At 32.8% G+C, this 12272-nt stretch overlaps 1 protein-coding gene across 3 annotated transcripts in view; it reads left to right on the forward strand.

The window, feature by feature from the left end:
- Window positions 1–12272, forward strand: part of CNOT4 (CCR4-NOT transcription complex subunit 4) — a 171283-nt gene that overhangs the window by 101984 nt on the left and 57027 nt on the right. For all 3 annotated transcript variants that reach the window (XM_074267842.1, XM_074267843.1, XM_074267840.1), the window contains exons 4-7: window positions 762–848; window positions 1810–1911; window positions 2372–2497; window positions 4607–4731. In XM_074267842.1, the coding sequence (XP_074123943.1) occupies window positions 762–848; window positions 1810–1911; window positions 2372–2497; window positions 4607–4731 (440 nt within the window). The remainder of the gene's footprint in view (window positions 1–761; window positions 849–1809; window positions 1912–2371; window positions 2498–4606; window positions 4732–12272) is intronic.

Here is a 12272-nt window from a genome sequence, read left to right on the forward strand (position 1 = left end):
GCCTTGCTACATATTTAAGGCTTTGCTATATGGAAAAAATGCATAAAAGAACAATCCAAAAACAGAATAGATTTTTTTAGAGGCAGTTTGTTCCTCCTTGCTGGAAATCAGTAAGCTAAGGCTTTTTAATTGGATGTAGAGTGAATGAGAGATAGAGAGAGGAGAGAGAGAGGGAGAAAGGGGGTAAAGGGAGGAGAGAGGGAGAGAGATAGAAAGAGACAGAGAGTGAGTGTGTGTCTGTATCTGTCTGTCTGTTAGCCAGGGGTGTGGGTGAACTGACTGTGCTTTATAGAAAGTAGTATAGAAAGTATGCTCAAGTAAAGCATAGATAGATCTTACGATACCACCTTCAGTATACCACATTATCGTACTAATACAAGAGCAAGTTTATTTTAAAGAGAAAAATTCCTTTAATTTATCAGTTTAAATTGCTGAATGCCTTTTGTCCTGAGATTTATATTTATACTTACAACATGGTTAGTACTTGATTTTCTTTATCAATGACTCTTGGCAAAGATAAAAGTTAAAAACAAAACCCAAATATTCTCCCCTGGCAACTATGATTTTTCCATATGATTTTTGTCAATAATCACATTGGATAATTGATACACTTGTAATTTGGGTTTGATAACATTTCATTTAAACTTTGTAGTATATGCTAATTTTTATTTGTAAAAGTGGAGAAAATTTGTATTTTAAATTTTTATTCCCTTTTTTGTAGTGATATAAACACATCCCATTGTATCTTTTTTTTCTTGTAGGTTTTAAAACGACCAGAATATTTTGGGAAGTTTGGTAAAATACATAAAGTTGTCATCAATAATAGCACATCATATGCAGGCTCACAGGTAACTAATTTTAGGGATCTTTATCTTTTTTTTTTTTTTTTTTTCTGTTCAAACCTTTGTAATAACATAGGCTATTAGTCATTCTGTTTCCAAAAAGTGGTAGTTCATTACTAAAATTTATTTCATTTTTGAATGATTAGTTTGGGAATGAATGGATGTTTAGGTTCAGAGATGTTAAATAGCACCCTCTATTGGTGTACAATTATTTATAATGGGATCTACACCTAAAGATTTCCTGTTCTATTCATTAACAGCCAAAATGACAGGGGGAGTGGGGAGGAAGGAGTTCATTCTTTTATTGAAATTAGCTTAGAATACTTCTGCCAACTGTCATAGGCTTCAGACATTGAAATTTTAATAGTATTGGTATTAGGATGATAATCTTAATTTTCACTTTTAAATGACTAATTAATCTGTTTTTATTTTATGTGCTTATTTGGGGGGGAGGGAAAGTTGGAAATTATACTCAAAGTTATATAAAATTTCCTATAAAAGCAGCTTTTATTATATTTGAAAATTTTATTTAAAATTTAAATCAAGACCTGTGATTTTAATTTATTTTTGCAGATCAAATAACATTGATTCAGATTCCTATGTAGCGCATAGTCTAGATAAAGATATGCATATTATATTGAATAGAAGAGATACTAGAGAAAAAACAGTACTCAATTTGGAATTGAAGGCTCTAGGTTCAAGATCTTAATTTTGCTTACAGTGTGGCCATAGGCAGGTCATTTAATTTTTCTAGGTTTAAATCAAAAGATTGAATTGAATAGCTAAAAGTTCAAAGTTTCTTCTCTCAATTGGACTTTTAAACTTTATTTTGACCGAAAATTACATTCATTATTTAAAGTTTTTCAAATAAATTGTCCTAAATTCTTTATCATCATTGTAATAGAAGTCTTTTGTAATTGTCTTGATTTAGTATTTGTGACAGTGGGATGGGATGTTTTCACTTTAGGGTCCAAGTGCCAGTGCTTATGTCACCTATATCCGGTCAGAAGATGCTCTCAGAGCCATACAGTGTGTCAACAACGTAGTAGTAGATGGCAGAACACTTAAGGTAATATAAATTCTTTTTGATGACCTATTTTTTGGGCGGCCAAAATATAGTTTATTTACTGGACAAATTTTATATATCAAGTTTCAAGACAATGTGTCTGTTATAATTCATTAATGTTAGTTCCTGACAAGGGTAATCTAATTAGGCATTTGCTAATTTCTACAGGAACCTTTTTTGATAGAATATAATTATGAATCAGGTCTCTACCTCTCTACCCTTCATCCCCACCAAAATTATTTTAACATTCTTTTAAAATTTTGAGTTCTACTTTTTCTCCTTCCTATCCTTTCTCCCATCTACTGAAAAGGCAAGCAGTGTCAATATCAAATCAAGCAAAACAAATGTCCATACTAGCCAAATTTCATATGGAATCTTTTCTGAAATATACATTGGCATATGTTTCTCAACTTATATTGTTGTCCTTGTTATCTTCAAATATTTTCTTTTTTTTTTCTGGCAGGCTTCTCTAGGTACAACAAAATACTGCAGTTACTTCCTAAAGAATATGCAGTGTCCAAAACCGGACTGTATGTATCTACATGAATTGGGGGATGAAGCAGCTAGCTTCACAAAAGAGGAAATGCAGGTAGTAAAGCAGTATGAATTGCCAGCTTTGCAGAGAGAACAACCCTTAGTTTTTATTTTTTGTTAAATGATTTCCTTCAAAAGTAGAAATCTTTATTTTAAAAATATGTAATGTTGAATAATGTTATCAGCAAAGTGTAATCTTAGTAGGATGTCATGCCCAATAGTTAGGTTTTTTCTTATCTGTGTTTTTTTACATGGTGTCTTAGAAAATATATCCATCAAGATAGGGAGATGATGTTTTAGAGAGTTATGTTCTCTCTTCAAGTGTTCATTGAATTAGTATCCTATGAAAAAGTGAATTGAATGCTTAATGTCCTATGTTCTTTCACTTTTCCTCCTCTCCTGTCTCCTTTCAATTTATAGTATAAATATTCTTTAGAAGTGAAAATCTTGAAAAGACATCACATTACATGAGGATTATACCAAAATATAATGCTGTACTTCCCTATTGTAGATGAGGACTTCAGATTTGTGGCTGTGGACTTTTGCAGGAATACTTCTCTTTTAGAAGGTGGGGGGCATTCATTGCTACCTTTCATTCTTCACATCAACCTAGAGCAAGTCTAATTAGAATGAAGAGTGTATTGCTAATTTTCATTGAGAAAAGTTTACCTTCTTTGACTTTGGAATTGCAGTTTAAATCCCTCCATAAAAAAAAAATAAAAAAAAATAGTACAATCTTCTTATGTTGTCTTTGGGATCTAGAAGCAATATTAAAAATGAGTCTTAGGAAAGTTTTCTTGGATGGAATCCAACGAAGACTTGCTGACATCTAGATTTTGCACCATAATATAAAATATACCAAATGACTTCAGCTAATTTGCTTATTTAAAGCATTTTTTGAAAATAGTATGTTTTGACCATTGTCTGGTAATAATAAGATTTTCATGTATTATATGGGCTGCCCCTATTAAGGTATTTTGATAAACAATCTTCAATAATCATTTAAAGGAAGTGTATTCCTCCTTGTGAAGGGGGAATTTTCAGTTTTTAAACTTTTGGAGTTTGTATCTCTAGAAGCAGTGAATGCTTTATAGAGTCAGTCTTAGTTCTTCAGAGATTTCTTTAACCTTTTTTTGGAAATAGGATAAATATTACTCCAGAAGTGTTTCTTTTTAAAGTATTTCTTTAATATAAAATAATTATTCTATAACTCTCATAATAAATTTGAAGAGCCTTTTCTTTTATTTTGAGAGGAAATTCAATATTTTATTCTAAATAGAATAGGTAAGAAAATATGAATGGAAAGTATATATGTATGACCTAAGGGGCCTCAGAATAAAGAGTAACATTGCAAAAAATAAAAATTTTTTTTAAATAGATTATGTAGTCACATAAATGCCATTATCTTTCTTTAGTTTTTGTTCAGCTATTTATTAGAGTATATCATCATCAGGCTGAACAAAGATAAGCAGTACTCAACTTTGCACAAAATATTTAAAGTAATTTATATTTCTCGCCAATCTGTTGTATCTACAAATAGCAAAATGAGTACTATAAAATTTTACTATTTGCTTCTAATTGTCTGAATTAAGTTCTCTACATATTTTCCCTTTTCCTTGTGCTCTACACCTCCCTATTGCTCTCCCAAGTTTTCTGCTTTCTTGGATAATTTAATCATATTATCTGAGACTTGTTAAAATGTTTTTCTTTTGGGACTTGGTGACTGAGACAGCAGATAAGAAGCAGGTCTATTTGATGAAATTTTATTTCATTTTGCATTAATTTGATGCTACATAATGCTTTTTAAATATCAAAAAATGTTAAATATTTAGGTTGTTAGGAAATACATTTTATTCTTACTTTAAAGAACTTTGATTAAACAGTGCTTGACTTTGTTTTCCTGAGTTTTAAAGTTATTGTGTAGATAATGAATTATTTCCAAATAAATTAATATTTCTTTTGCTGTTCCTTTTTGCCATATACCATGTATATTTAATAGGAGAGACATTGCCTTAATTTAGAAAGTTTGTCAGTTTGTCTTTGGTTGGAAGAATCTTTTTCATTTGTTGTTATTGGTGGCTTTAAGCTTCTAGGAGAGAGATGGAATATTTCATAGCAGCTAATATATGAATGCCATTGCAGTTTTATTTTCTTTTTCCACCAGGCGGGTAAACACCAAGAGTATGAACAGAAGCTACTTCAAGAATTATATAAATTAAACCCCAATTTTCTTCAGTTATCTACGGGTTCCGTTGACAAGAATAAGAACAAAGTGACACCACTGCAGAGGTATATGCTTAAGTACCTGATTTTTATTCTATGCTTTTTAAGCCGCAGTACTTTGTGACAGGCCTAACATTTGTCCTTTCCATGCAGAATTCCTTTACTATTCAAGAAACCTTCCTGATTTGCTGATTTAGGATTGGCTGTTTCAAATATCTGATGGTCTTACTACGTCTTGCCACTACAGCCCCTCCCTCTTACTGGCTGGTGTGCAGTATCACCCTCTCTTTTAAAAGGAAGATTGGCAGTTATTCAGAATATGATTAGCACCTAATTGATGCTTTATCCTTTATCCAATCACAAGAAATGAAAATTCTATGGAAAACATTGAGTTTTAGGAGGGCAAGTGGAAAATTGTGATAGATATATTTTTGTATTTATAGATATTTCTATATATAGATCACAGTTTTCTACTTGCCATATGTGTGTGTGTGTGTGTGTGTGTGTGTGTATCTATATTTTTATATAAATACACATATACATATCAATGTATAAAAATTTCAAGGATTTTTTTCTTGGGAATCTGTAGAATGTATTCTCCACAGATAAAGAGATATTGTATTCCAGAAACTCATTTGCCTTAATGAAAACACTGTTTTTATCACAGGGTTCTAAGTGGATTTGTATAACTTCAGTGTTTATACAAACCTGTAGCATTTACCATGAATTGGATGACATTCGTTTTATTTTGGTGCCTAACACTATGTATAGCTTTAATCCATCAGAACATGGTATTAATGTGTAAGACCTTTCTTTGGGTTGTACTGTAGCCTGAAATATCTTAAGTTTAAGTAGTCAGGTCTGTATTCTGTTTTAGTAGAGATATCATTTCAAAATTCTGTTATTCTTCATTTTAAATAGGCAACATTTCTTGTAATTCAAGGACACTGAGTTTTTTTTTTCCTTTTATATATATACGTTACCAGAGTTAAAATTGTTGACATTTCAGTGTCCAATTCTGAAATATCGTTTTATTGCCAAATATATATTAATATGTGAAAGTCTTTGTTCAGATTTATCTCTGACCAACATACGGGTTTATCAGAATACTTTTCTTGTACTTAAAAGTCAGATTATGAAGTCATTGTTAATTTATTATCTTTGGATATTAAAGGTTAATGCAATAGTATCAACCTAGTGTTGTCATGTATTACAGATTTCAGGGTAGAGTATACGTACTATATTGTAATTATGAGAAATTTATATTTATATCAAAGATGAATAAAAATAAGTCCCAAGAATAATGAGCTGGATGGATATATTTTTCTCCCTTTGATCCTTTCCTCCTTTTCACCTTCCTTTTCTCCTTCCTTACCCTTTTAAAAAAGTATATTAAACATGTATTATACTCTTTTATAAATATTGCCATTTGAACACTTAGGGCAAGAATGAAATTATGATAAAAAGGTTTTTCCCTTCTAGATGTTTCCTAATAACATATATTATTCAAACTATGTATTTCTCGCCTAGAATTTGTGTGCTTACATATTGAAAATGTAGCTTTGTAGATTGGTACTTAACTACTAATTAGTGATAAGCATAAAATACTTTGAGTAATTAAAAAAAAAAACGCAATCAGGTGAGTGAATGCTGTCACAATTGTCAGTAAGACTGACAAAATGGATTTTCTTCTGTAGCACTTTCTTCCTTGATGCTGCTTCTAAATGACATCTACTTCTGGCCCAACCTGTGATCATATCAGGACAGGGAAATATCACCGCAGCTTCATGATGTGCCTCTCTTCACTGCTGCCCTGATCCTGTGATCCAGCTGCTGCTGATTGTTCCTGCTATGAATTATCTAAGTTAGGATTCAGGGATATCATCTGTGTGGGAACCCCCACTGTGACAATCTACCGTTAGATTTTTTTTTTTAAATAATTTTATTTTTTTATCTTGAATTTAAAAATCCCCCCCAAAGCATTTCAATATAGACAGCAGAACATGAAAAGAGGATTGTATATGAAACCGTGAATCTCCATTTCATACAGCTTGCTTTAAAAAAAAAAAAAAAAAAAAAAAAAGTATATAATAAATTCCACACGTTACTTTCAAAACTGTCCTGCTTGTCTGTGCTTCCTTCTGAACTTCCTTCTGTTCTCTTCTGTGCATTGTAAAAAATGTTTATAATAACCCTTTTGGGGGAGGGCATCACTGACTACCCTTTTTCCAAAATCCCTTCCTCCAATTAAAAGCTGGGAAAATTAAAAAACAAAACAAAACAAAAAACTCCTTTGTAATAAGTCAGCATAATCAAGCAAAATGAATCTACACAGTGACCTAATACAAAAACATTCTTTCTGTACCTTGTGACTGTCACTTTTCTCACAATAAGAGGGCAACCTACTTCCTCATAGGTCCTTTAGAAATAGTTAATTATCGCATTGAACAGAGTCTTTTGAAGTTGTTTTTCTTACAATGATGTTGTCCTTGTATAAATTGTTTTTACTTATTTATTTCATTCTGCATCAATTCATACTGCCCAGGATTTGCTGACATCATTGCTTATCATTTCTTTTGATATGAGAATATTCATGACATTTGTTTACTATAATTTGTTCAGTCATTCCTCATTTGATAGGAACCCCATTATAGTCTGGCTGTTCCTCATCTCCCTCTCCCACCCTTCATTCAGGATCAAAGTTTGTTTATTTGCTTCTGTTCTCTCTCAGTATTTTCCTCCTTAACGCCCAGTTCCTCATCCCAGTTATTTCCTTATTGAATTTGATATATTTCTACACCTAATTCTGAGTGTGTATGTGTGTGCGCATGTGTGTGTGAAGCACATGCGTTATGGAATGTATGTACCTGTCTGTATATGCAACTTTATTTCAGATATGTGAAGTCCATTTGATATATGTTCTTTTTTTCAGTTCATATTCATGTTTGTCTTGTTCAACTTAATTTTAAAAGTTAGTGAGGTCTACTTTCTTTTACTTCCTTCTATAATATTATATTACTCACACTCCTTTCTTATTCCCTTTTCATATCCCCAGAATAAAAGCATATCATCCCTTAGGAGTTGTGTTTTTCCTGTTACATTTGCTTATTATCCTTTGAAAATCATCTGAATATTAGCATTATATTTTATGGTTTTTGTATTTATATTTTAAAAGTCTTACCCTCAGTTCTTTTCAGTAAAAGTGCTCAAAAGTCTGTTAAAATCCTGTTTTTTCCCTTATAAGATTATACTCGGCTTTGTAGGGTAAGTTATTCTTGGTTACAAACCATTTTGCCTTTTTTGGAATATTGTTCTCCGAGATCTCCTCTGGTTTTTAATAGAAGCTGCTGCGTCTTGTCTGATGCTGACTGCAGATTCCTGGCATTTGAATTGCTTGTTTCTGAGTGCTTTCAGTAATTTTTTTTTTTCTATTATGGGAGTTTAGGATTTTGGTGGCATTTCTGAATCTTTACTTCTCTCTGAGTCTTTTCAGGAGATTCTTTCTATCTTTACATGATGGTTCTGCAAAGTTCACTTAGAATTTTTAAAAATATAGTGCCCACTGATTTGTTTTTTTAAATCCTGGGTTTTAGGGAATCCAGTGATGTTAAACCAATCTCTTCTTGATCTATTTTGTAGGATATTTGTTTTATGATTTTTTTTTTTCCAAGTCCTGATTTTGTTCTAAGAAAATTTCTTGCTGTTTTTCTGAAGTCATTGATTTCTGTTTGGTCTCTTAGAATGTTTTAGAGACATATTGGTTAAAATTTACCCCAGATACTTTTCTAAGTTACTTATTCTTCTAAAGTTTTCCTTCTGAGCTTTTTTTTTTTCTTTTTTAAAATCTCCTTTTCTTCATAGTGGTAATGTAGTACTGAGTTTCCTTTGAGTTTCTACTTGTCATCTGATTAGATTAGCAACCTATTTTTGATGCTGAATCACATTTTATTCACTCATCTTAGACTTTTATTTCTGACTGAAACTTTGGGCCAAGGCCAGGTTCACCCACTGCACTCCCCTGCCCTGGTTTCTGTGCTCTTGTGTAGGGCAGTCATCCTTAATTCATTTTGCTAACTATCCTGTGGCGAACTTCTTGAGCCTTGGGCTGCTTAGATCTTTGAGGTTCAGAGCTCTGATGTTGAGAATCCTTAATATATTTGCAGGGAGTGTAAGGGGACCTTAGACGCCTTGGATTTGTGAGTTTGTATTACACATACCTGAACTTGTTGACCACCCACCTTATTGCTTTCTAACCACTGTTTGGCTTTCTAAGCACCCTAATGCTTTACTAGGGGAATCCTTCACTCTTGCTGCCTCAAGAGGGTTGAATATTAGAAATGTTTCTTCAGCTCTTCAGAGGGTGGCTGACTGGTTTTCTGTGTAGTTTTAGGATAGAATATAGTTTTGAGATGGAAACTTTAGTTTAACATTGGTTTTCTTAATCATTATTTTATTTTGTGAGAACTTCAGGATTTTTCAGATAGATAAATTATCTCTCTCCTTGCCTTCTCCCCCTCCCCTGATCACTTTATTTTTGATATCAAATATCTTTTACTTTTTCTAATGTTTTACTTGTGTCTGAGTATTTCTTTTTGCCTCATTGTATTCTAGTTTTCAGAGATCCATTACTTAGATACAATTTACTACTTTCTATTTTCAGCAGTTTGTTCTTTTAATTGTTTTGAGATGCTTCCTTTCTTTGTATTAATGTCCTTGTGGAAGATTCATTTTTTTCCTATGAATCAATATAGTAATTGTTCATATTTATAGTTTTTTGCTTATTTGGGATCTACAAAAATTAGTGTTTCCTCTAGTTTAGTTCCTGAACTGGGGCTTTGTGCCAGCTCTAAGTCTTCTTATGACAGCTCAGAACACTAGAGCTCATGAGTTTTTTTGGCCATTAGAGACTGACCATCACATTGTTCTCTAGGATTTCTAATGTCCCTTCCCTGGTGCTTTCTGGTTTTGCTCTACCTCTCTGACTTCCCTGGGATTTTCTTCAGGGACTTGCCTTCACTTTTGTTGCTTCTGATCACAGAACTCTATAGGCTATAGATATTACTGGTCATGCTAGGTTTCCGAGTTGTTGGCTTTGCAGGCAGTTTGCTTATCTTTTGTCCACTATCTTCTATCTCACTTTTTGCATAATCTTGAAATAGAAGTCACATTAGTTTCTTATTAGATTTCTTGATCATGATATAGTCTATGGTATGGATTTCTTTCCTGTCCCTGTCCTTGTCCCTCTTCCTCTTCCTTTCCTTTTTATTCTCCTTTTTCCCTTTAAGAAATCTGCAGTCTATCTTTGTTAGGCTTTCATCTTGGGTAAAAGTCCTGCGATTAGGTCTAAGCATTTTCATTTTGGTTATTGTACACTGGAATTCTTAGCTTTAATATAGTAAATAATTGAATAATTGAAAGAATGAATGAAAGAAATGGATCCATTAGCATGGCTGATAGAAAGTCATAACTCATAATTGCAAGAAAAGGAAATGAATTGTTTAGATTAATTTAGGGTGGGGAGATTCTTTAATTATCACAGTTTTTATATATTATAGCCAGCTCTTACCCTTGGAAAATTAAAGGAGGAGGAAGAAGAGGGGGAGAGACATATCTATGGTTTCAATTTAAAAGCTGTCATAGGAGCAGTTCATAGTGGTATTAGAGTTGTGAATACAAGCAACCTTTGTTCCACTGCCATCCTCAGTTGTTGGCATATATTTCTTCTGAGTTGTTTTAGTATTTTTCATAATTTGCTGTTGTTCTTTGAGTTTGCCATTGAATTTAAGTTTTGATAAAATAAAAGAGCAAGAAGAAAAAACAGATTCAGCAAAACCAATTAATATATTGAAATTTTCTCATAATATATGCAGTATTCCATATCCTTGTACTCCTTTTTAGTAAACTGAAGTGTGTGGGTAGGAGGAACTGCCTTTTCATACTTCTTCTTTTGGGCCCAGCTTATTCTTTGTATTTATGCAACATTCATTTGTTTTTGGTTTTTTTCCTCCATTTAAATTGTACTCATGTGTGGTGTTTTCTTGGCGCTGCTTATTTCACATTGCTTCATGTAAATCTTTCTACTCTTATCTGCTTAAGTCATATTTATTGCTTCTTGTAGTACATTTTCTTTTATATTTTGTTTTGGTATGTTGATTTTGAGATGTCCTCAGGATATTCATTTCATGTACTGCAATTTCTTTGACCATTCCCTAATAATTGGACATCCCTTCTTTGCTAAACAAAATATATCAAGGCATACAGGTTTAAGTGACTTTCCCAGGGTCTCACAGCTAATGTAAATAAATGTTTGAGACCAGATTGGAGATCAGGAAGAAAACCTTCCTGACTCCATGCCTGGCACTCTTTTGACTGTAGTACCTGGTGGCCCCAGACTTTTAGACTCTTTTGTGACACATGGGAGCCACTGGCAAAGGACTACCTAGCATGAACTGTCCACATCCAAGAAGGCACTGTGTTCTCTGAGCAAAATAGAATTGCATTATTTCAAAAGGAATATAAGATGCACAAATTTAGAAACATCTCAGTGCAGATGTTCAAGTGAACTAGTTGTGTCCAACATGTGGTACAGCCTTCTAAAATTGCACTGTTTTGCTCAATCACAGTTGGACACATTATACCAAATGATATAGGGATCCTGAAATAGGGATGCCATTTTTTTTTAATCCTCTTTGAGCATGAAAGACAACTACCAACCAACCATAAAATGCACTGCTTTAAATATTTTGTTGTGTATGTTGCTGCCACTGCCACCTTCCTTCTTCTTCTTTTAAATAAGACAACTTTACTAATAAACATGTTAGTATACTTGTCTTTCCACTCTTTCAGTATTTACTATTTCTGTCTTTTGTCATTTTTGCCAATTTGCTGAACTTTGTTATCCTACTATACCTTATACTTCTGTTAAATCATATCCATCATTCCTACTCTTTGATTCCTTGCTCCATCTCATTAGTCATTGTATTCTGTCTTTCCCTCATTTTCTTTAGATTTTAGAAATCCTACCCATTATGAAAGATTTCAGTCACATACCACTCTTCATGCAACTTTTCCTTGAACTTCCTGGGCCAGAAATCTTTCCTTCCCCAATACTTTCTGGTTTGTGTTGCTTGGGATAGAGAGGAACGAGTAGTTATGAAACACTTTCCAAAGGAGGAGCACATGAAGCATGGATGAAAGAAAAGAATGAATCATTGAATTCAGATTTTTCAGCTAGAGTGGTTGATATATATAGTGATGATGGACAGAGATGGTAAAGTCATGAGGGTAATTGGCTTTGGAGAAATAGGTATATACCGGATCCATACAGAGTTGATACATGATAAATCTTATAGGAGAAGGATCTGGCATCTGGGGGACCAGAAAAGGCCCTGCAGAAGATGGTCTTGATAAGTACTTTAAATTAGCATCATGGATAATGGCTTAAAGATAAATGTTTCTTTTTCTGAATTTCATAAATTGAGAAAAACAAAGGGGGAAATTTTTCTTGTAATATATAACTGTAGTCAAGGAAAATAAGTACACAAAATGTCCATTTTCTAAAAATATATGTTCCTACATCTTTTGTTATTCACCTGACAGAAGGTAGA

Source organism: Sminthopsis crassicaudata, chromosome 5, assembly GCF_048593235.1.
Source record: "Sminthopsis crassicaudata isolate SCR6 chromosome 5, ASM4859323v1, whole genome shotgun sequence".
Taxonomy (NCBI): Eukaryota; Metazoa; Chordata; class Mammalia; order Dasyuromorphia; family Dasyuridae; genus Sminthopsis; species Sminthopsis crassicaudata.